Raw genomic sequence first — 26136 nt, forward strand, 5'->3', positions numbered from 1 at the left:
ACATTTGAAGACTGAGAATCTGTTTTCAGTATATCATGGGAAGCAGTGTTGCAGACCTTTGCTGGTACCACAGAAAGATTAGCCCCAGAGCATTCTTTCAGGAATTAAGTACTCTGCTGTCCATGGGTAGACATGGCTTTGCTTCATTTTCATGTAGAAAGTATTGCTAGAAGATTTTATTGCTGAAATGATTATTTGAAGCCTTTCTACAAGGGTCTGCATTGAAAATTCATGCTTAACTCAGCAGTAATTACAAGATAAACTAGTATTTCTCTTACCAATTAGTCAGATCAATGGATGAAGATTATACATAGGATTATGGTTCTCATATTTACCATGTAAAAAACAATAGTAGAGGGAATAAAGGATTTAGGAAAGTAGCAGGATCAAGAGAATATTCACATCTGCATGTATGTTGGCAGCATTCAGGAGAGTTGTGATTATAACCAGTAGTCTTAGAGAAATCTCTTGATATGGTAAATGTTGGCGAAATTGAAATATTCATAACTTCAGTAGGAACCAGAATATAAAATGCCCCCTCTCTGCCTCAATATTGTTCAGAAAAGAAAATCAAGATATATGCAGGACTGTATTCTGAATATCTTCCCCAGTGCTAGTAAGTATGAAAACCTGGAGCAGCTGTGTGCCTGAGTGCAATCCTGTTTGTCCTGTTGGGTTTAGAGTATGTACTTCAGCACAATGTAATCTGATATATATTAGTGAGTGTGTGAAAACAGAAATTAAAAGAAGATCTGAAAGTGATTACAGTCTTTGTCAGCCAAACTCCAAGGCACGAGGTCTTTCCTGGGAGGAGGTTATCAGACATGTAATCACATTCTAATGGTTGCATGTACCAGTGTGATTTGTAAAAGGGATGTGGAAGAGGAACTTAAGAAATCTCATATGCATATTTTAAAGCCATTTCTGCTATCTGGTAAGAGCAAAGAGGAAGAATAAAGTAATATAGATAAACTAATATAGAATACTGTGTCCTTAATCCTTGATGAGGCTGTCTTATCGGTGATGCAGGAGTAGGTAGTAAAATAAGTGGTATTTTAATGTTCAGATCCTTTCAACCACTCTTCCTGCTCAAATCTTTAAAACATCACACTTCAAAATTATTTTAAAAGGAAATTATTTCATGGTGGAGCTGAAAACCATAACAAGCTCCTTTTAAGCATATATAAAGATGGTGGAATCTATGTATGTGCTGAAATATTGTAAGGGTGTAATTACACAATTGAGGGCGAAATTTTATTGTAACTTTAATAGAACATAATCTTGTCTTTTTTTTAACTGATTAACTTACTAAAGAGGGAAGTCATTTTTTTAGCTATTGTTACAACATAATTATATTTTAATTTAATGCCTGTACAAATAAAGTACTTTGTATATTGTAGCTGCATTTTAAGTCGAAAATAGTGACCAGAGCAACACAATAATCTAAACTGAAATTGTTTACATTTCTTTCAGATAATTGCTTAGGAATTGCTATTAATAGCTCTAGCATGATATTTCTACTCAACCAGTGGCAAATTCTGGATGTTTGAAAAGCCTTGTTATGAAGTGAATGTGCTCTGACTGGGAAATGTTTAGTGTTTATACTGAAGACAGAATTTATTTGTTGGAGACACCCAGCACAAAATAGGATTTTAAAGCAGGGCCGGTTAGTTTGAAACACTGTCTGTTAATTTGTTCTTTACCCATTCCTTTTTATTGCACTTTGCTGCTAAACATGCCTCTGGATCTTACTCCAGGTTATTGGTTAAAAGGCATTCTGGTGGGGGATGCCAACTGCTATTTGGGTTACTTGGTACAACTACTTCAGATGCAAGCATTGAGGTAATGGGAATATAAAAACAAAAGTGGCCCTCGAGCTAAAACATTATCTATCAAATGCTGCTGGCTGGAAAAAAATGTATTATTTAAATGGAAAAATATTTGAGTCAGTGTTTTTAATTTTAAAAGTGGTCCAAAGAAGAAGATATAGGGTGTTCAAAATTTAAATATACATCTGCTCAGGAAGCAAGCCTTCAGTTTTTTTCATTCATTCTCTGGCCAGCTGAAGGGGAGCTAAAAGGAAAATACTCTTGTTCCCTGTTCAAAAAGTATGTTTGCTCCTAGCTGGCAAAGGAGATGGGAAAGGAAAGGAGAAAAAATGCCAGCGTGTACGAGAGAATTGTCAGTCTCCCATCAGTGTGCTTGGAGTATGAGGATAATTCCTGCAGCTTTTCTCTCTCCCTTATGAAATGTACATTAGAGAGTCTTTTACTGCCCACAGGAGCTGCTGCTAATTGGCTTCTCCAGCTGCTCATGCTCCTAGGGACAGACAGAGCTGTCCGTGTGTCCCTGCTGGGGCCGTGCTGAGCAGGGCAGAGCTCAGCCCAGCTCTGCCCATCCCGGGGCACCCCAGAGGGGCACAGAGGGAGCTGCTGCTGCCACAGATGGGATTTCCCCTCCTGCCTTGGAGCCCAGGAAAGGGAACTGGCTCGTGTTTGGGAGCATGTGCATTTTTTATCTGAGGGGAGAATTTCCAATAGCTGTTTTTCACATTTATTTGCTTATTGACTATAAAGTTTGAATTTATATAAAAATAATTTGTGAAGACTGTCTCAGCAGATTCCTTTATGCTGTGAGATGGATTTACTAAAATTAAGTTGTCTCTGTTTGGAGGGTGGAAAATATTTTGGAAAGACCCATGTGGTAGAGGATTTTTACTGAAAAAGACCATTCAACAACCCAAAAATCCATACGGCAGCTTGTACCTTTAACAGCATCCCTAATCCACATCTAACATACCTTTGTTCCATACTAAGTAATTCTTCAATAATCACAACATGGGATTCAGTAAAATTTTTGTATCTTCCCTTCTTAAAAGAATTAAGTTTTTAGAGGGTATTTTTTATTTGTTTGTTTGTTTTTTGTTTTTTTTTTTTTTTTTCTTTTGAGGGAAAATAACACATTTCTGCAGTAGGGCTGCTGAATTACTCAACATGTTTGATTAGTTTAAGTCATTGAAATGACTGCATGTGCTGTTTGCATTCATTTCCTTTGAATGGAGGCAGTAACATCAATCCCTCCTGGCACAAGATGAACTGGAATTATTGATTCCTTTGATTTAAAGTTGTGACCTTATTTTAACTCAGCTCTTTGGTTGGTACAGGCTAGGAGGTGGCAGGCTGTGAGGTGGCAGATGTTACTTCTCAACAGCAGCACTTTGAGCATTTCTTCCTCCTTGCAGGATGCACAGAATTCCTTCTGTCCTGCAGCTTTCCACAGCTGTCTATTAGCTTTGCAGAGACAATAGTAAGTTTGAGGTTCTGCATGATTATTGAGTTTTTCAAACCTGTGATTCAGGTGGGGTGTGTTCCCATTTAGCACATTTTCTTGGAAAAATAGCTATTGTTAAAAAGCACTTATTTATGTCAAACTCTTTTTAGATGTCAGGCCATGAAAGATAGATGATTACTTTGATTTCTGCCAAGTTCTTCAACAGTCACATCCCAGACTGTTGAGTTGCATATAACAATGAAGACTTTGGTACCCAAAGCTCATAAATTTCATACACCAGAGATAATGAAACCACTTACCATATATATATTTTATAAAATTCGTTAGATTAGGCATGGGTATTGCAGTTGTGTGCACAAATCAAGGCAGAGCAGCACTCTACGTTAAGTGCTCGCTCTCACAAATCAGGCATGAAATAATTATCTTGTTTTAAGTGTTCTTAGAGCCTTAGGGCTCCATTTTCAATTACAACATTAATGATTTGCAGTGAATTTTAGGGCTGACAGCAGAGGAATCTTCTTTGGAGAGCTCTGTTGGGTGATTTAATTCAGAGCCTCTCTACAGCAGGGATGGGTGTGGATGCAGTGCTTCATTCCCCTTCTGAAACAGGTTTCTCTGAGCTCTTTAGGGCAGAGCTATTGCCACCTACTGGAATCAGGGAAAAGCTCTGCCTAAGAAATAATGTTCCATCATCTATTTAAAACAATGAATGCAAGATCTCAAGTATTGTCTGGTTACATTTCAGTTGTGATGGCAAACAGTTGCTGGCAGTAGTGAAAATGTAATGTTTGTGTGTAAGTTGCTGTTACAGAAAACGAGTGTCACAGTTCAGTACTCAGATGGAAGGTTATGGTGGTCAAAATGTTATTGTTAGAACTGTTGAAATATAAAATTTATATGTATGTCAATAACTAGAAATTTAACAGAGCAGGGACGTGCTAAAAAGACATGCTAATGCATGTAATATTGATCTCTATTTTAAACTCCTTGTCCTTATGTGGTATTTTGTCTCAAATTCAAGAAGAAAAGGAAATTTAGAAAGTCTCCCCCCTCCTTTCCTTTTGTTTCAGTAAAATTTCCAAAGGATTGATACTTTATTCTCTCTTCAGCTCCCATTGAAATATGAGGTTAACTGAGGTTCTAAAGTATTAAAGCACTATGGAAAATTCTTTCTGCACAGTGCTTCTTTGGCTGGGAGGTAGAGGGTCTGCTGCCTGGAATAAGCAATAAATTATCTGTAAGCCTCAGCAGTGTGCCTGAGACACAGAGCAGACCCAGGTTGTGCTGGAATTGTGTCACTGTGTCCCATCTGTGGTTTGAGGTTGAGGTTTGGATGGGATTTGCTTTGTTTTTCTCAATTGAACTATAAAATCTTCCCATTCCTTGCTAACTTCACGTACCAGGTTTCAACATGAAGGTACAGGTTTTACAGTACCTCTGTATGTCTAAAACTTTGGGGTAGTTAAAACAATCCATATTTTTCTCTTTATTGTTTTCTAAAGTGTTTGGAAGTATTCAGAAAAGAAAAAAAAATTGTAATATAGAATCTATTTCATTTGGAGGGTGAATTTTTCTGAGCTACCTTGATTACAGTTACAGCAACCACCTTGATTTCTTTGGTCTTTGATTACCACAGTCTTGGAAATGCTTTTGACAATTGTAACTCAAGGGATGCTTTTGACATTATGACATTCCTTTGACACTACCACTGGCACATGGTGGACAGCACAAGCATCAATAAAGGTTACTTGTAATTTATAAGAATAGGAAGTCTGGATGGAATTTGTTTAAATCAACTTCAGATGTCTAAAATTGTAACCTTGAGCTGTCTTGTAGTTCCTTGACTAATGGAGTAGAAAATATTCCTTTTTTACTTTGCAGCTGGTCTTTGCCTGTGTTTTAGAGAATAGACTTTCTTTTGCCAGGCCAGCAGCTCTTGCATGCTGGTCTGTTAATATTTCTTCAGTTAACATTTAAATGTTGATACTTATTATTATTGAGTCCTACACTTAGCCCTTCCCACCAGTATTCATTGGAGCTATCTGTCTTTATTCAGCATTCAAAAGAGGCAACACCTGGGAGGACTGATATTTCTGCAGTGATTAGGCAGCTGGTTGGTATTTCTGTTATAGCCAAAAGAACTTTGGAAATTATATTTATTAAGAAAATGAAATGTAAGGTCAGGTGAAATAACAAATGAGATTAAACATCAGGTGGATATTTGTTTTATGGTAAGCCTGCATGAAATTCCAAAGTGCTGCATTTGACATCATGAACTTCAGACCAGTTTGTTTCAGTAATTTTATTATTGGGTGTCAATGCTGCAATCAGAGAGACTAAATGCTTTTAAATCTGGAAAGAAAAGCTAGAAGTTCTTCTATTACCCCAGTTCTGTCAGTAGTTTGGTTGCAGTCTGGTGCTCCATCCATAAGCTCTCCAAGATGTCAGAGCAGGGATGACCCAGAACTCCCACCAAAGCTCAGGAGCAGCAGAGCAGCTGCAGTTCAGGGGGACCCCAGGAGCACTGAGGTACAGAGAGGGGTCTGCACACAAGTGAGATTCTCACTGAGCCAGTCTGTCTTGGATCTTGATGCCAGTCTGTCTTTAACAAAAAGTACTTGAATCTCCTACATTTATAAGCAATTTTGTCCTGAAACAGCTCCAACAGAATGAAGCCTGCCTGCCTGTAGGCAGGAATAGAGTGACTAAATCTGTCTGGATTTTGCTAGAAAGCCTCAGGCAGCACAAGTTAGCTCTGGCAGCCCCCAAGGTGACTGATGGACTCTTCCCAGTTAGTGCTCATCTCTGAAATTGCCCAAAGGTTTGCCTTTCAGAAGAAATGGGGAAATCATTAATGAGCACTCCCTCCTTTCAGAGAAGCAGGGGAAGCTGGCAGTGACTGGATGAAGCCAGACTGGATGTGCCTGCTCACTGCTGAAATGGATTGTTCCAAAAGGAAACTATTTCTGTATAACCACAGAAAAGCCACTAAACAATCTTTAAAGCCCATTCTGGGGTCACAAGGAGTCCACAAGTGTTTCTCAACCATGATGGCTGCCAAGAGGGAAATAATAGCTCATTCTGTTTCCAGAATGTCCCTGTGATACCTTTTTGCTGCTTGTCATGCAGAGACAGCTTTGTGCTTATATTTTAAATCTGTGAAATGGCATCTACTTCACAAGCAGTTAAATATTCCCAGATGTCATTTCTTACAAGAGCTTGCCATGTGTCTGTGCCCTTACTGTTGCATGAGATGTTTTTCTTTCCAGTTTGTACTTGATTGCAGTGAACATAATTAAATGGAGCTTTTGTGGCAGCCACCAAGGTGGTGGGAGCAGGAATTCTCATGTCCCACTGGCCATTCTGTGTGCAAGTGACATCACATCTCCATCCAGACCTGCACATGAATACATAAGTATAAAAGTGTTGTAGCACCCAAATTGTGGGTCTTTGCCTCTACCACATCATGGAGTTTTCCCCACTCCATCTGGTAGAATGTAGTGGGTTTCTTATATATATTTTTATATTACTGTCATACTAAAATACCTATTGATCATAGCAAAGGCTTCAAAATGTTGGGTACTATCACTTCCATCATATTTAATCAAATTTCTAAACATTCTTTGTTGATTTGCACCTTTGGGAAGTTCTTCAAGAGTTGATAATACCTGAAAGAAAGAAATAATGGGAACTGCTGCATTTAGCTGAAGTATTTCAGTATGAGAATTAGGACTGAACTAAAATGTTTGTTTATCTCATACTGGATCTTTCTTATTTGGAAGACTGGCGGAGACTTTTAATTTAAAAACAACACTGAAATCTAGGAAGCTTCATGACTTACTGAGGGCATTCTGCTGGACCTCACCTTTTATAAAGCATTTAAAAAGTTGGGGTTCTCATGCACATCATTAGTTTGGAAGTTACAAGAAATAGTAGAACTTGTCTTGAAAGAGAATAAAAGATTTATGGTTAGTAAAGTTGTGCAAGGACGTGAACAAATAAAAGTTTTGTGATGAGAGGTGAAATCCCAGTGGACCACTGGGCACAATTTCTTGTAGAGCCACAGACCTTAGCAACAGGAAATGCTGAATGGACAAACATAAGATTTATTTGCATACTAAGAATATTTCAATAAGAACTGTCAGACAGTTTAGTGGTTGTGAAACACACTGATTATTTGTAATTTTTTGAATCAGTGTATGCTACATATGAAAAAGCAGGAAAAGTTACTGAAGATTTCAATCTTTAAAGTACACAGATATAAGTTTTCTGTAAACCATTGGAGTGTGTCCTTGACAGGGGGAAAAGGACAGAAGTCTTACATTACCTGCTGTTGCCTTCTGAGCCTTACCTGAAATGGTTCACTCTTCTGTTGTTGCTTTTTCATAGACTTTATTAGCTTGTAAATACACAGAATTATGTTTCAAGTTGCAAAAAATATATTCTTGTGTCTTCTCATGGAGACACTGTGACCTGTTATCTGGTGATTGAAGTAGCTGAAACGATCACAGGCAGAAATGCATGAAGGACAGTGGTATTCAGCTAAGATGCTTATGCTCAAAACTAATTAAGTTTTTGCATTTTGATCAGCTTTTAATTGGAATTCTGCCCATTAAAATTCTGTACTTATGACTAGGTATTTGTTAAATGAACAGTTGATTATGTTTCATAGTTGCATGACCTCTCACAAGTTCCTGTGCTATTAATATAACATTTGAATTATTTATGATTACAAAATCATACAATTTAATTATTACTAATTAATTCTAATTTTTGCTGGGGTTAACCAAGTGTGTCCAGTCAGAATCAGAATTAGAACTAGGAAAGGACACTGCAGAGCACAGAGACATCAGATGTTTCTGGACACTTTTTGTGACCATCTTATACTTTGGAAGAGGAGGAGAAAGCTTGGGAAGAAAAATAAGTCAATCTCTGTATAGTACAATGAGGGTAATTTTGTCTCCTATAACAAAAATCTGGTGTGTAGTTATTTCTGCTCCCAGCTTTTGAGAGCACTGTCAGCTGCTGTGAGATCTGAAATGGTTGGGCTTTAGCACTGGGTAAACATTATTCTGCATTTTCCTGGTTTGAGTCCATTTCCCAAGGTAAGGAGTGCACTAAAGATGATGGGGAAGCCTGTTGGACAGAGTTCTGGCAGTAGCAGATTTGTCTCTCTCCCCTCCTGGCAGATATGATGGAGAATGAAGCCTGAAACCCTTGGGGTGTGACAGCAGAGTGGGGAATTGTAGCTGACAGCTTGGAGGTAGCCACAGGGACTTGCAAGGTGCCTGGATAGGATAAAAGAAGTCTGAGGCAAATACCAAACTGAGCATCTTTAATTGGGAGATTAGAGTTATCTAATCCCACCAAAGGTGCTTGCTCAGCCCCACAGCTCAGGTGTCACCGTGATATTTTATGAAAAATCCCTTTGCCAGGATTTCTTCTCCTGGCAAGATGAGAAGCCTCAGCTTCTCCATGTTTTGCTGCTTTGGAATGTGATTTGGAGAATTGTTGACCCAGCATGTGAAATTGTTATTAATTAATGGCCAATCACAGCCAGCTGTGTCAAACTCTGAGGAGTCAGCCCTGAGCTTTCATTATCATTTCTTTGCTAGCCTTCTGTCTGTATCCTTTCTCTGTAGTTTAGTATAGGTTTAGGATGTCATTTTCATATCATATCATAAAATAATAAATCAGTCTTCTGATAACTTGGAGTCAAATTCTCATCTCTCACCTCGTCTGGGGACCTCACAACACCGCACTCAGGAGTGTCGAGCTGGCACTGTCACACAGCTGAGTTTCTTCCTTTGGCAACAGAGGCAACTGTGTTGTCCACACTTGAGAATCCACTGATAGGTGGTTACAAAAGTACTGAAATGTCCAGATCAGCAAACAGTTCAGAACCCCTTTGATGTGATTAATTTTGAGCAACTATTTCTCATGGGGAAAAACTGGTTCTGTTTCCAGGCTGTTGCTCAGTCTACTCAGACTGAATAACAGCTCCAGCAATCTATTTATCAGGCAAATTCAGATGCATTTGAAACGCTGAAATTTCTCAGCTTGTGAAAGTGTTTCAATTCAAACTTAAAGATTCTTACATAAATAAATAATAATATTTAAAAATTATGTTCATCTGTGATCAGGTAGCCAGGACAGAGATGAGAACAGTGTGCTGTCTCTTGCAGGTGTGTGTTCTGACATCACTGAGAATCATGGAATCATTTAGATTGGAAAAGGCTCTTAAGATCATAAAATAATGGATAGATCCTGTAGCGGGGGGGGGGGGTGTCAGTGTGATAAAGACTTCTTCCATTCCATGCAGATGCACCAGTCATCTACTGAGGTGCAATTTCCTTTCTTTGCTGTGAACTAAACTATTTTTCCAGGTTTTTGAAACATATACTAGTATTTTTAAAACTCTTTGCCAGTTATAGCAAAAGGCATCAATAAGCGTCCCAAAACTCTGTATTTTATGCAATGAAGGTTAAGCAGTGTGTAGCTGAATCCCATGAAGTTTTATGGCAACAGTTTTTCAAGGCTGTATGTTTGTTCTTTTCTGGTTGTCTGGGATTTTGTTTTTTTTTTTTTTTTGTTTTGGTTTAGGGATTTTTAGGGGTTTTTTTGTTTTTCAGTTGCTGTCATCTGGTGTAAGAAGCTTCATCTGTAAATTTTTAGCTAACATCTGGTTTAATGGATTAATTATTTCTCTGTGTAAACTATAAAGTCAAAGTGATAAATGCAGACTTCTCCAGAGAGGTGTGGAGCTTCTGAGGCATGGACCACAGTAGCTAGGGAACTGTGGGAAAGCTTAGAAATTATTGATTCTAACATTAGTCAGGTTTAAAGTAATCTGTCAGGTTGAGTTGCAGTTCACTTGATGCTTTAGACAGCGTCTTACCACGTGTATAAAAAAGGAGCAAGGATTTTTCCTTAAAGCAGAATATGCTGATTTATAGTGAAATTATTCCTCATGGTTTAACTAGTTTCTGTGGGTTGTGCCAATGTAACTATTTTTGGTGTACATGGGTGGGTTTGGGAGGCCACTTGATGGACAGGGTAGAGGTGGTTTCCAGAGCTCTCCTTAGTTACATGTCTGACTACCCCTGAGTTGTTACACAGTTCATCTGGTATCTTGCTAAATTCTGCCTCTAAGGTAGCTGGGGCTTTGTTCAGACAATTAAATATCTTTAGCAGAAGAGGAGGAGCTTGAACTTATGAGAACTAATCCAAATGTTGAGATTCAGATTCTTCTACAGGATAAGTAATTGATTGTGGAAAAATAATCTTAGTTGTTCCCAAGCATCATCCACAAAAACCTTCCTCCATCCAAACAGCAGCTACTCTAAATTGTGTCTCTTTTGTCCTCTGTCATTTCCATGACAGATTTCAGATGAAAATATGACTGAATGAACTTGGCATAAGTTTATATTGTTCAGTAGATTGCCATGGTATGAAAGTCAGCACTCTACACAGGAGACTGTAAAAATCTCCTTGAAGTAGATTTTTAGTAAATCAAATATATTTGTTTTACACTTGAGACTTCAATTGGCAAATTGTAGGTTATCATCATCCTGATAACCCAGGCACAAAATGCTGGCATAAGAGCAGTCCTTAAGTAGTTTTACTTGTGTTAGAACAAAGCAATGGGGGATTAGTGAAATTGTGAATTAACTATAAAATCTTTATGTGCAATCAGCACCTGATGTCAAAGTCTATCTCAGAGCAGAATATGTAATTTGGAAATATGCTTGTTCTAACAAGCATTTTACAGAGATGGACGATCACATTAGTGTTTTTCTTCAAAAATAATTTCCTTTGTCTGACTTCATTTGAATTTTGACCTTTTAAGATTTTTGATCTAAATTTAAGATTTTGATCTAAATTTAAGATGCTTCTGAAGGGCTTAAAAGACAGTAAGAAGTCAGAAGCTTTCATATTAAAAACATTTGAACTGTTCACAATGAAACAATTAATCCAAGCAAAATATATATCTTTAGGGCTACACAATCCTTATTGCACAGCAAAGCAAAAATTAATGGATATTTGAGAAGAAAATCAAATTGGTCTCTGTCTTATGCCTGTGCTGTGTCTTGCCCAGCCATTTCTCACACTGGGGTTTTCAGTGTTGTGCTTCAGAATTATTGTACAGCCAAAATGGCTGAAGTATTACAAAAATTTACATCAATCATCAAGGGAAGTGGTTTTTATCCTGTTTCATCCTCCTGTAATTACAAATAATATTTTAGATTCCCCACACTGGCTCTTTTCTTACCTTCTTTTATGTGCCATGTGAAGATAATTTAAGGAGATGGGGAGAAAAGCTTTAGTTCTTTTGAGCTGCAGACCATATCTGATAGAAAGTGGATTCTGTGATTTTGAAACTGACCATATAATGCTTGTAATTTGAAAATCTACCAATCTCATCTATTTTCAGTCAGTTGAATTTTTTGCATCAACTGTTGGTAGTTCAGGCTTTCATTAATTAGAACTGATGTACATCTTAAGTAGCCTGCAGAAAACATTTAGCTGAAAAAAAATCATAGTAAAGGTTTTCAGTGTAGCATTTTTTATGTTTTTGGTCTGGCAGTAGTTTCAGAGGCTATGATGTGGTGTGTCCTCACTGGTTGTACCAATGTGACTGTTGCCCAGCTTATTGGTACATGCAAACTCTGCACCAGGACCTGACTGCATCATTTCACTTGTACATTTACAGGGAATTGCCTGGGTGGTCACTCAGTTCAATGACCAAGTGGCACCAGTGACAAGTGGCACTCTTCAGGGGTCAGCACTGGAGCTGGTGCTGTTTAGGATCTTTGCTGATGACAGGGACAGTGGGATGGAGTGTGCCCTCAGCAAGTTTGCACCAAGCTCTGTGCTGCTGTGAGCATGCTGGAGGGAAGGGATGCCATCCAGAGGGGCCTGCACAGGCCTGACAGCTGGGCCCATGGGAACCTTCTAGAGCCATTGAATCATCAAGGTTGGAAGAACCCTTTAAGATCAAGTCTGACCAGCCCAGCACTACCCCTGTAACCACTAGAACACATCAGCCCCTTAAACATCTCCAGGGATGGTGACTCTAACACTCTCTGGACAGCCCATTCCAATGCCTGAGCACTCTAACAGGGAAAAAACTACTTCTATCTCCCCTTAATCTCCCCTGACTCAGCTTAAGGCCGTTTCCCCTGGGCCTCTTACTTCAGTCACTGTAGAGGAGTCCAGCCCTCATCTAATCACAATCTCTTTTTGGGTAGCTGGAGACAGCAATGAGATGCCCCCTGACACTCCTCAAGACTGAACAAACCCAGCTCCCTCAAACCATTTCTCATAAGATCTGTTTCCTAAATCATTCATGACCCTTGTTGCCCTTGGCTGGACATGCTCCAGCACCTCAATGCCCTCTTTAAAGTGATGATCCCTGCACTGAACACAGGATTCAAGGTGCACTACAGTGCTGAGTGCAGTGGGGTGATAACTGCCCTGCTCCTGCTGGCCACAGTATTCCTGACACCAGTATTCAAGATGCCATTGGTCTTCTTGGCCACCATCAACAGGGATGTTACCAGGCTGTGGAACAGGCTGCCCAGAGAAACTGTGCATGCCCCATCCCTGGAAGTGTTCAGGGAACAGTTCAGATAGGGCACTGAGTAACCTGGTCTAGTGAAAGGTGTCCCTGCCCAGGGAAGGTGCAGGTTGGAACTTGATGACCTTTAAGGTCCCTTTCAGATCACACCATTCTATGATTCTTTGATTTTCTTCTGTATTTCAGTTTATGAAGGGATGGGTAGCTACTCCTCTGCTTCCATCATATATGCTCCCTTCATGTTGGATAAAATTCAAAATTTTCTCTGGTTATAAACTGTATGCTAATTCTAAGTATGTTCTTCAGCAAAATAATAGGTCCTATATAAACAATGGTGCAATAGTAGAATTATGACAGTAATAGAGCTTGAACAAATCTCCAGCCTTGAAGTGTTATTTTTTTTAACATTCCCAGCACTGCAAGATGCCAGCAAATGCAGATGTCTTTGCCTTTACTATGTGTACCATGCTGGTTTACAACTGAAGGATAAGCAAAGCACAGTTTATTACTGCCATGTTTCTATTTAATCTGGTCTCAAGTGCTGTTTTTCCCATTTCATTGCACTGAATCTGCTTTTTTAGCAACACAATTTCCTCTCTGTTAGGGGCAGACAGTGGAGAATAGATGAGTGGCTCAGTCACAGGAGGCTTTGGAGACATCTGGTTTTCCCTTGTATCATTTGTGTTCCAATCTGTCAAAAGCAGGACACAACTGGGGAAAGATGACAGGGGAAGGAAACACACTGACCTGCCTGCAGTGGTGTCTGTGTGAATCAACATGCTGGTTTGTGCTCATGGAGGTGGATGCAGGATAATAAACCAAGTATGTCTTCGTTTACAGTTTTGTTTGAGAGAAACCTCTCTGCAGAGCTGCCAATCTGGGCAGAATGGAGAAATTAATCTCAGCATCAAGATGCTTAAAAGTGCTCATCAACTTGTATTCATTACGAACACCTGCAATGAAATTTGTGTAACAGCAAAAGAAGCAGAAGTGATGATGTTGAAGCAGTGTGAAGCTGAGCACTCCTGTGTCTGCAGTGGGCCAGTCTGCACCCAGGCACAGAGGATGTGTCTTGGAGAGGGAGTTCAGCTGATCTGTTTTCTGTGCTTTCCACCTCAAGGGTGAAAACGAATCAATGCCCTGGCTAAGATGGCCTTTCCAGGGGAACTCAGCAAGGCAGAGCTGTGGAAGGGTGGGAAGGTGCACTGGCAGCCCTGGCTGCATTGGCAACCCCAAACTAAGAGCTCAGCATTTCTCCACTTAATCAGGTGATGCTCCAGTGCAAAGTAGAACTATAAATCTTACAGGTTACTGCCATTAAGAAAGCATTAGGGTTTTACCAACTATTGGAATATGATCCCAATATTACCAGGAAGATTGGGCCTGAGCTCGTCTGACCCTTGCTGCTGGGCCAAACGCAGCAACTGTGGTGTTTCACCTCAGAGACACTTTTGCCTGGCTGGAGGTTGCAGCTGGGCACTGAAACAAACCCAGGCTTGTAGAAACCCAGTTTACCTCAGGTGGAAGGGCTTCAGGCGAGGGTGAAGAGGAAAAGGGAGCGGATTCCGTCGGAGGGTTTATATCCAGAGTTTTATTCCATGGTCACAGACATCTGAATCTGGGTAACAGCTCCAACAGAATACCAAGCACGTGGTTCTGGCTGAATTTAAGCCCAGGGACAGGGGGAGGGGAAGGGACAGGTGAGCACCAACCAGGTGGGAGGAGGAGGATCTCAGGGGACAAGGGACACCTAGACAGGCCAATGACCCCCAGGCCTGAATTGCATCCTTTGAACTTGACCAACGACACGAGGCCTTGCTGGAATGTTAAGCCTGATTGACAGAACTCACTCAGCAAGGGGGCGAGGGGGAAATTGGGTCTGCGACTTCACCATGATATCCTGCTTTAAATGTTGTCCTTTCATCAATGGTGACAAAGGGAAGATTTCTTCCCCAGGAGTGCTGGGGGGATGCCCACCAGTGCTTGGCACATTGCTGCTGAACTCTGAAGCATTGCAGGGTGCCTGTTACACCACCATCCACAACTTGTTGCCCACCTATTGCCTGTTGCAGGCATCTTCATTCTGGTTTCCCTACTGTCAAGAGGGTCACATACTTCCCATAAGTGCTCAACTGATCTGGAAATCATAACTCAGGCAGATATTCAGCTCACTGTGATTTCTTCTTAGCATATGAAAGAGTAGTGTCTCTTTAAGTCCTCTGTTCCAAAAGTATGGGGTTTTTAATCTCTAGCAATTGAAGTGGTGGCAGCTAAAAAGTTTCACTAGTTACATTTATTACTTACTCCTTTAAACAAATGTTAATTCAAAAAAAATTTAGACAAAAATAAAGTTGTGAATGTGCTGTTAAAATATTGTTGACAGTCAGAAGGAAATACCTGATCTTATACCTATTCCTTGAAATATGGAATTCCCACGTGGTCCTTGGCATAGAGACATATTTTCTTTCAGTAGCTAATTACAAGCACTACATTCTCTTAAAGTGTTTCACTGTGTGGGAAGGAAAATGCACACCTCTTTTCTTTATAGCTTCTCTTGACCTTGGCACTCTCCAAGACATTGCTGATTACTCCTGAAGTGTGCCACATGTAGTTGGTTGAGCAGTGATGTAAGGACTAACTTCCATCTGACCTTAAATCCTTGTGTGCAACATCTTTATCTCAAGTCCTGCTGCTGCAGCTCGTTTTGCACTGTGTGATATTCCTGTGAATTGGTCTTGATGGCTTTGGTATCACCATTTTTGTAGTAATGACTGGTTGTTTGAAGGACATCTGTAAATAGGTAAGTGTTTAAACTCAGGGATGTTCTGCTGATTACTCTTCCTAAGACCAGGCTTGAGAAAAAAACACGTTTCTGAACTTTGCTCAAAGACTTTGTATGTTACTTGCCATGTTTTTATTGCAATGTCAACTAGTGCCCTGAAAATTCTTTAATAAAAAGGAGTTTTGTTGATTTTCAGGTGTTCAAATGAATCCATATTCAAAAAGGAAGATTTATTTTGGGCATACAATTTCTGCCCCACTCCGTACTCTTGGACAGCACTTCTGGGCCTTATTTTGTATTTGGTTTTCTTTGCACCTGGTAAGAAAATACTTGGTTTTGCATATAAGTTTAAAATGTCAAACAGTGAACCTGCATGTTAAATTTATTTTTGAGTCCAGCCATTAAAGTCAGATTGATGTTTTTATTCCTGATTCTTAGGGATGGGTCCCATGCCCTGGACTGTCAATTCTGAAATTTATCCACTTTGGGCCAGAAGCACAGGAAATGCATGTTCTTCTGGAGTCAACTGGGTTTTCAATGTGCTCGTGTCACTGACATTTCTGCATACAGCTGAATACCTGACATACTATGGTAAGTCACAGTTCTGTCCATGTGTGCAGCACTGCCACTGGCACAGAGATTTTCTCTGGATTCTGGGTCCCTCCACTGGTTTTGCTATGAAGTGTCAAAGCAGTGTTCTCAACCCACTGTGGTTTCATAAGACTACAGATCTGCTTGGATTATAGAGTTTGGTCTGGATTTCATAAGAAGCATTTATTTTTGTCCTTAACTGAGAACCCTGACAGCTGATTAAAACAGAGAAGCTGCAAAAAACCACTTTTGATTTAGTGAAATAATGCTGACTCCCACTTAAGGTGACGCATCTGCAGTTTTCCACTTTATGGTGACATCCAAGGCCAGTATCAGATGGTCCTTGCAGAAATGCAGCTGTTGATAAGTGCTGTCTGTGGGACCCTGTGGAGTGTTTGTCAGGTTACTGCTCAGCCACTCAGGTACAAGTCATTTAAATCACATTAATCTGCCAGGGAGCTGTTGTGACCTTCACATCCCTACTAGTGCAGAGCCTTTCAGCTCTGCTTGTTATTCCTTTGAGCCATCAGTGTACCAACTCTAGGTAAATGTTTGTTGATCCTCTGCTACCTGCTCTGCCCCTCTAGGCAGGGTGGATTGTGGGCAGGAACAAGCTCTTTCTCAGTATTGTCACCACAATGTACTTTTAAATAATAATTAGGTGTAAAAGTCACAAACATTATTCTAATCCTGACTCATTTCTTCTGCTAGAGATTTTCATTTTGAGGACTTGTCTTAATGTGTCCTTCACTGTCAAGACAAACTAAGAAAGCTCTTTCCTTTCACATCTGCTTTTTTTTTTTTTTTTTTTTTTAATTTGGGCATGTGATTGTCTAATTGCTGTTTATTTTAAGAGCAGAGTGACTTGCCCAGAAAGGATGTGAATAATCTTTCACATGAATTGGAATTGCCTTTGTCAATTTACTTTGGTGAGGAATGAGGCAGTAAAGAGTCCTTCTCCCACACCCACAGCTCATTGTTGTAACTCTGCCACTCCAGCCTTTGCTTTCTCACTCTGCTGTGTGAAAGCAAAATGTGCTGTGCCTGCTGCTTCTGCCCCTCCCCTGGCCTGGCACAGAGGAGGGGTGGGGACCTCTGTACCTGACTGTGACAATGGTTTCACATTGCAGGAGCCTTCTTCCTCTACGCAGGCTTTGCTGCCTTGGGACTGGTTTTCATCTATGGCTGCCTTCCTGAGACTAAAGGGAAAAAACTGGAGGAAATTGAATCTCTGTTTGAAAACAGGCTATGTACATGTGGTATGTCAGATTCTGATGAAGGGAGGTACATCGAGTATATTCGGGTGAAGGGAAGTAATTACCATCTCTCTGACAATGATGCTTCTGATGTGGAATAATTTTCAGCTGCTGATGTATTTAATCATTTAAAAGCCTTCTGGGGGAAAAGCAGCTCTCTGATGACCTCACTGCCCTGCTTCTGGTCTGGTTCTCCTTTCTACTGTGTATTTTAAAATGCCTTCATGTTCAAAAATGCTCCATTTGGGAGGAAATTCAATATGCTAGCGTTTTCTTGATAACTGAAAGCAATGGCTTCCAAAAGAGATTGAATTCCACGGTTATGTGACTTTACCAAGTGTTTTTGACACTGCACCATCCCCAGAGGTTTAGTAGGGTGCACTGTACCAGATGAATACAGAAGGCTATCCTAGATGGTCAGGGGCTGTCCTTATCTCCAATGCTGACAAAACCTAAAAAAATCGTTTGGCTGATGAGAAAGCAGCTAACAGCTGTTGGGTCCCCATCCCATAGGAGCCAAGGAAGAAGCTCTGCTGTGCAGTATGACAAAGCATGAATGCATAAGCTGCTGTAATAGTAACGATTTAAAAGGTTTAACTGATTGGGAAAATACAAATACCTGCTGTATCCATCAGAGGGACATTTCCCAAATTTACCCAAAGAGAGAGAATTTCCATTATTTATTTGAGCTAGCAAGTAGAGAGCCATACTCACCTGGATGGGGGTTTACTAGGGTGGTGTGTGCCTGTGCTACACCTGGTTATCCACCCACTGCTGCTCCTGAGTACATGCTGCAGTTGGGAGTTGATGTTTGTGAGAAAAACTGCCAAAATTGATTACTGACAGCAGGAAAACAGAGCTCAGTACGTGGCCACACGTACAATGTACTGGTATATATTGCTAGGTACAACATAGAGGCTTCAGTTTAAAAAAAAAATAAATGTTCATTTTCCTTTTTAGCATGTGAACATATTGGTTTGTGCCTAATTTTGAACATAAAAATACCATTAGCTAAAAGAAAGAGAAGGAGGGGAGAGGGTTTGTGCTGCTCCATGCACAGTGGTCATCCCTCCTGCGCCTTTTGCATGTGAATGATTATTGCCTTCAGTTTATCTCCAGATGTGCCGAGTAAATGACTCCCAGCACATTTTTCTTCAGATTTCCATAGTCAATTGGTGTCTTGCTGGATCTAAAGAGAAATATTAGCCATGCACAGAAGCCTGCATCTCATATTAATTGCCTTACCGAAGCATTGCAAGCTTGTCAAGAAAATGTCAGGCACAAAACTAACTTGGCTGCCTTTAGCATGGTAATGAAAATATGAATGGTATTTTATTCACCTGCTGTGATTGCTTGCCTTGGCAAATTGAATTTTATGCAGCTACATAAAAATATTATTTGTTTTTTTCTTTGTCCTGTCCTCACTGCTTTAAGTCTTCAAAGATATGAGTTTGAAAGCATCAACAATTCAAATTCTTATCTTTGGAACATTTGCTTCATGAAAGAATGTGGGAAAATTCCTCTGCCTGTGGGCTGACACCCATTTATTTGGTAAAAAATACATTTATTTTTCATTGTGTAAAGATTAAAGAAGTCATTAGGTTCATTAGCTTTTATAGATTTGGTTTGTGGGTTTTTCTTGGGTTGAAAAATGTTTTTAATGTTGGGTTGCTATCAAAACCAAGCCTGGACTTTTGTTACTAAATTATTTTTATTGGATAACGTGGGGTTTTGTTTTGTAAAGAAGCCTTACATTATGTTATCTAATCTTCTGTGGGGGGAGTTCTTATTCTCCAATCATTGACCTTCAGGGATTGGGTGTATTTTGGTTTTTTTCTTTTTTCTTTTTTTTTGTTTTTTCTTTTTTCTTAATCAGAGAAATATTTTTGGAAAGAAAACATTTTAAGGAATCCTCCTGTGACTTGACTGGAGCTCAAAGGGAGAAACATATTAGACAGAGGGAATTTCAAATGAATCTTTGCAAAGAGCAGCTCGACCTTGCACGTCTCCTGTGTGGTGAGAGGGCTGGATTCTCATGCCTTCCATCTTGCCTCCCTTTTAAGCGCACAATATTTTTATGCTTGAAAGCACCAGCTGTAGAAAATGCTGAGATCTCCAGATCTGTCTATTGCAGATGCTGAGGTCCTCAGACCTCCCTACAAATGCCCCTGCTGTGGGATGTCTCCCTTCGGCTGTCACCTCTTTGAAGGTTTCACTGAAGGTGCAGTACCTGAAATGGGAAAATTAGATACTTGGCACAGAGAGAATAACAAAATGGTTTCAAGGAGAAAGACCAAAAAGTGGTGTTTGAAGACCTGAATTGGAAGCAGTTTTGTTACCTAGAGCAGTGTGTGAATAGGTGTGTAACAGCCAATCTGTGCTTACACAGTTTAAGTGGTTTAAGTGGGCATTTTCTGGCCTCTGGGGATGGGGACTTAGGGTTCTGACAGCCCCAAAAAGCACAAGCCCACATTCACCTTCACCCCAGTGAACATTCCCTTGCTTGGGGTGTCAGGAGTGGGAGCCAGGTCCCAGTGCCGGCCCTGTGACAGCGCTGACCTCTCTTGTGTCACAGGGAGAGGGAAGGTGCAGGGATTGGCCAGAACTGCAGCAAAGTCACGGGAAAGGTCACTGTCACGGGGTCAGCAGCCTCTTCTGTTTTGCAGGCAGTGCTGGGGCTTTTTAGCAACAGAAGAACCATCCCCGTCTGCCAGCCTTGTTCCATGGACCTTCCCCAAGGGCGCTCGGTCGCATACAGCGCTGGGCTCGTTTTCTCAACACAAGAGAAAACAGTTAAACTTACTGAAAACACTTTCCTGAAGGTTTGTATCCCCTGTCCTTTCTCCCTAGAGACAGCAATTGAAACATGCATTTATTCCTCACTGCTGCTGGCCACGAGGGTACAAAATACATTGGCTTCTTTATTGTCCCTCCCTGTTCTGTGCATATGGAGAGCAGGGTTTAAGTCTTCCTTTTAGGGTTTCTTCACACCAAGAAAGCATTCCATACCTTACAAACACTGAACCAAGCATCATGTGTATTAAAAATGAGATCAGATACTTCAAATTAATCTTATGCTGTAGGGTTTTATTTTTAGAATCTGTGAACATTTAGAGTTTATGAAGAAAATTAGAAATATGTTTCTATTTTGCAAATATTTTTTATATTTATGAGTATTTTAAGTTTTAAGAGATTTTTGCTAAAGGTAGACTTAGTAACATTCCAGATAAAAACATAAAAATACAGTGTAAATGAGTAATTTCTTATTACAAGAATTTCATTTATGAAGTAGCATAAATAACATGTCTAAGCACAATATTCTTTTATTGAAAGCTTTTTGCAGAAGATGTGAAATTGTTTCTTCACAAGGACTGCACACTTAATTCAGGTATTCTGTGCATCAGGAGTGTTAGAGTAATACTGCTGGTAGAGTTGGGCATGTTGATTATACAGAACAATTTGAGATATTTTAATTCTGAATTATCCACCAACTCTACATGTCGTGAGCTAACACCAGATATAAAAGAAACAAGTCCTGATGCATTTTTTAATATTTTAAAATTAATTTCATGGTAATTTGCGTTTAGTATTTTGTTCACCATGCTGAATAATTTGAGATAATTTGGCACTTTTTTCTTCCCCTCGTCACTTTGTTGATCAAAATAATCTTTTAACAAGAGAACCAAACCTGTTTTGAAAATAGAGAGAGTCAAAGCAAAGCCCAGGAGCCATTTGGGGGCTGGAGTTTCATTGCTGTGTTGGCACCTTGTGTTGGTCTCTCTTGTGGACGTTTCCCTGGGAGGTGCAGTGACAACGCTGGCAGAAATGGTGGGGCAAGAAAGGGTGAATCACAAAGGACCATTGCTCCAACACAAACCAACACAACTCATTTAGGGATGGGTTGATAATGCCACATTTCACTTGTGTAGGAGTTAGGGTTGGGAGGGGAGATGAGGGAAATGATGCACCAAAGGCACCACAAAGTCAAGTTTCAGTAGAGATGGGTGTTGTAGGCAGCAGGAGCAGTCTCTGCTTGTCTCCCTCGTGGGGTGGGGATGATGGGGCGAGGGACTTGGCTTGGCCCTGTGGATAGGAATGGAGGGGCTGTCAGGAGAAGAAGCACTCTAGTGTTGCTCTCCCATGCCTGCTGGGAGGTGAGGACGTGGCAGTGGACTTGACAAAGTTGTTTTTTCCTTGGTGAAATCTCTTTTGCCATTTGTAGTCACTTGGGCTGAGCACTGGGGAGAAGTTTTGACCTTCAGGGGCTGCTACAGGCCCGAAGCAAGGGTCTTGCCTTAGGCCATGCAGTCCCACAGGCATTCAGTGGGCAAGGGAAAGACAGACCTTGTACTTCTCCATTTTTTACCCAGCTTTCTACTTCTTGGTGATGCTCTTCTAACATGGTCATTTTGAAATTTAACTTGCACTGTTGGCTTTGTTGGCTGAACATCACTACTGCAGAACAGGCAGAATCTTTACAGCAGAGAATGATCTGGGGGTAGAAATCAAGGCAGAAGAGATGGTTCTGCAATGCACTTTAAAGAGTAAGATATCTGTGCACTTTTTTCTGAGAGAATCAAGCTAACCAAATCCATTCCTCTGCATTGGGAAGAGAATCAAGCTTTGTGTACCAGGCCAGAAGCAGATAATGCCACAATATGTGCTTTATGGCAAAATGTGTTTTTATTGCGGGTAACATTTACAGCTTACATGTAGCTGCTGCCTATAAAGTGACTCAATTGTTCTCTGGATTTTAACAAGTCATACTTTTGTGCAAAAATCTTAGTGGTTTTCTATCAATCTTCATCACCTTGTGTACAGTACAGTTAAGCGTAATCCACAGTGGTCTAGATTGTGGCAGTGTTTCAAATGTCAGCACAGTAAAATTCTAGGTGAACATTGTTAAAGAAATATTGTTGTTTGTGATACTGGGGGTTAAGATTCCTCAAAGGCAACTATATATAGATTTTAAAAGTCTGAAAAAAAGGCAGTTCTTATCTATTTTGTGTATGTTTTCATATAGAGAAGGAGTTTTTTATGTGCCAATAACCATCACTGTAGTGTTTTGTAAATGGATGTTAATAGTGTTGCAGAGTTCTGTATATGAGAATATACTTTAGCCACAATGACCTGTTAGTGTGAACCGTGGCATGTTTTTAATCTTACACCTCTCATCAGAGGTGCTCACTCGTTGGCTTCAGTAGAGCTCACTCATGCCAGGGGAAGTTTGACAAGAGTCAGGCCTCAACAATACAGACTTCATCTAAATCCCTGCTTTTTCACATTGTCCCCAGACAGTATGTTACATGTGAACGATCTTGCACATGTAATTTTAAAGCTTCAACTCCAGTTCAGTTAACCTCCTTGATTTTGTTGAGAAAAATGTTGTCAGAATTTGCTTTGGCCTTTCATGACATTTATATAAATAAGGAGCATACTGATGAATTGTGAATATTGTCCACCTATTTCTAAAGGAACCATCTGTTTCTGAAGTGTTAAAATAAAGGCAAATTTCTCTTGCTGCCTTAAACATTACACAGACTTTGGAGAGGACTGAATGTATGACCATCATCGTGACTTCTGCAGGAGAAACTTCACGGATGCTCAGCAGGTGTGAAACGAGGTGGTCTCATGGTGCTGGGTTACACTGCAGGCCCTGCCTAGAGCACGCCTGCCATCTGTTTGATTTCCAGTGTTCCAGCAGTCCCTGGGAAACTGATGGGATTATCCATGTGCTTGATATTCTCCATGTGCTCAGTGTCCTGCTGGTCCGGGACGTCCCTGGGAAGTGGCACGAGTCATGTCTCTGCTTTCCATTGTGAATCTCACTCCTCTGCAAAATGGTTCACTGGATCTGGGTGGGACAAATGCCATCTAGAATATCTGAGACATTGCTGGGGACCAAGCTGATGGTAATAATTCCATGCTGAATAATGTGCACATGGTGCCATCAGGCACACTGTAATCCCTGGGCACGGGTTATGGTGTTCAGTACAAAACAGGTTTTGGCAGAACAATTTGCTGGGTTGTCCAAGTCATTTCTTAACCATGTTGAAAATGTGCCATTTCCATTTCCAACCGGTCAAGCCTATAATGTATGAAAGTGTTGTACATTTTCTGAAACTTAAGTGATGTAAAATTATTTAATTGACTTATGATTGCTTTAATGAAGTTTGGTCTTTACATAAAAATAAATATCTTCAAAGAATTGTCAGTGCCAGAAGTGTAAATGAACAAAATAAAAGGTCAAATACTTAATTACAGAATTTTTGTCAAGGTTTCATTTGTTTGAGTATTCAGGTCGCCTTTTAGAGTGGCAGCTTCACATTGCTCAGCAAAATGAGCTCAGATAGGCCATGGGTTTGCCTGAAATAAGGGAAGGGTAAGATTAGCTTTGGATATGATCTTAATATGATGTTTTTCAAATCAGAGAATGGTTCTGTGACACCAGGTAAGTGTCCCTTTCTTTCAGGAGGATTTGTGTGAAGGGCTGAATGCAGCTATGCAGAGCTGCCAACTGTCCCAGTGTCCCACCATGGGTTTGCAATGTCCTCTGCCCAAGCAGACTGGTTTCCTTACAGCAATTTACACTGTCAGACTTGGTTATGGACTGGGAAAAGATCAGGGGTTACTGTTTTCTAATGAGGAACTGTCCTAATTCAGTGTGTTTTATTAAGAAAATTGCTGGAATCAGTTTGATGTCTAAAACAAAGCAGCATGACCGTGACTGTGCTGTGCTGGGGCTGCCCTGGCTGCACTCCCCAGTGTGACAGAGGAATTGCACCCACAAGAACAAATGGAAGATGGTTCTGTTACATCACCCAGCACAGGTTCCACAGCTGAATCCTGGTGAGATCCAGAGCTGCCTCTGACAGAGCTGCAGCCTTTTGGTCCAGGAGGCAGAGAGATCACAGCCAGTGGGAGAAGCTGGCAGTGGGAGCCTGCCTGGCAATCCTGTATCTGTGGCAGTGCAGCTCTCCAAGAGGGGAGCAGGGCAGCTCAGCACTGTGCACTGGCACCTTCTCTTTCTAGGTTTCTGGCTGATAGTGCTTATAAAGGTGATGAGTGACTGCAGTTCATATTACTTGTCACCAAAACTACATGGCAGCTTTGTGGGATAATGAAAATCTGGTGACTCTGCTGTTAAACACTCAAATTTTTTGCCTTCTGCCATTTGTCTATGCTCCAGCTACTATTACAAAACTACTACTGATGGATTGATTTTTGCCAAATGCATTCTCCCTTGTGTAGAACTGAAATGGAGGCAGTTACAGTAGTTGCTCCAAACCTTTATGAGCATTTTCAGGATCAGGACTGGGTGATGCTCCATCTGAAGTCACCCACAGAGTGCTGTGTGGCCTTTGCTTTGTGCAAGGCACTAAGTGCTTCTTTCAAGGCTCCTACAGTTTGTGGGAGGTAAGTGGGGAACTTAAAGGTAAGTTTACTACAAAAAAAAGTCCCTTTTCTCTGATCTCAGTGGTCACCTGGGCTGGTTGAAGGGACCTGCTGCCCATTGTCCCCTGAGCTGGTGCCCCTCCAGTTCACCCCTCACCCCCACAGAGCTCCCTGCACAAACACACTTGGGTGCTTCAGCTGCTGCAGTTTCACTTCCACTTGACCCAAAATGAATGGCATCTCAGCTCTTCTCCTGATGGACAGTTTAACACATTCAGCCCATCAAGCAAGCAACTGAGCTCTGTGGGCACCAGTCACACACACTGGCATCAGCAGTTCCACAGTCTCAGCCTGGGGCTGTTTGTTAGCTGGTCTCCAGGGCAGGTTCTCACTCCCTTGTTTATCATGTGTTACCTCCCCATACCTGCATATGTGTGTGTGTGATTGGGAAGGTCTGCATAGTCCTGACATTTAGAAAGCTTCTGCCTTTTGAGAGTGAACTGCAGAACTACCAGGAATATTTTCTGCATGTTGATTTTGACAGAAAAATCTGGAGGGCTGTGTGAGTTTAATTTGGTTGGATACTTTTATAGGAGATATTGGGATCTGGGTTTCAAGAGGATACAGGGATCCATCTGTTTTTCTGATGTGTGAAACCTTTGCCTTAGCTAGCACACTCTGATTTTGGGGGCTGTGATATCCCATAAAAGCTCAGATAGAATCCTTAATGCCAAACAGAAAAGCAGGGGGTCATACACAGAGCAGTGAGATCTATTGTGTGAAGGAAGAAAGAGAAGCACACATCCAAAATGACCTGCCCACAGTCTTGTAACACATAAACACCAGCACCACTCAGGGGGGACTTAGGTGCCTTTTCTTGCAGGTAGAAAATGGCAGAGAAATGAAAGGCTTCCAAAGCAGCCCTGTTCTGTGGATCATTCTTCAGAAGATCAGAACACACAGATCCTTACAAAGATGCAGGAGTTATGCTCAGTTAAGGAGCGTGGAAGCTGCAGTGCACTGATGCCAAGGGAGCACATCCCTTGAGGGGACTCAGGTGTGAGAAGGGAAAACAAAGGCTCCCCCCCTTTCACAAAAGCAGTGAATCACTGGTGTCCATCCCCACTGGAAAGAGAGTTACAAATCATTAAAGGTGGAGAAAGGGGCTGGAGAAGTGGGGAAGATCCATGCCTGAAGGAACAGGGAGAGTTTGGGGGCCCATCAGGGTGGTGGTGTGAGAT

At 40.9% G+C, this 26136-nt stretch overlaps 1 protein-coding gene across 1 annotated transcript in view; it reads left to right on the forward strand.

Annotated features, from left to right (window-relative positions):
• The window catches only part of SLC2A13 (solute carrier family 2 member 13), a 145298-nt gene extending 121532 nt beyond the window's left edge, over positions 1-23766 (forward strand). The window contains exons 8-10 of the mRNA XM_059471898.1: positions 15850-15971; positions 16092-16244; positions 17375-23766. Coding sequence (XP_059327881.1) covers positions 15850-15971; positions 16092-16244; positions 17375-17601 — 502 coding nt within the window. The 3' untranslated portion in view covers positions 17602-23766. The remainder of the gene's footprint in view (positions 1-15849; positions 15972-16091; positions 16245-17374) is intronic.
• Positions 23767-26136: the final 2370 nt, after the last annotated feature.

This window comes from Ammospiza nelsoni, chromosome 5, assembly GCF_027579445.1.
Source record: "Ammospiza nelsoni isolate bAmmNel1 chromosome 5, bAmmNel1.pri, whole genome shotgun sequence".
Lineage (NCBI taxonomy): Eukaryota > Metazoa > Chordata > Aves > Passeriformes > Passerellidae > Ammospiza > Ammospiza nelsoni.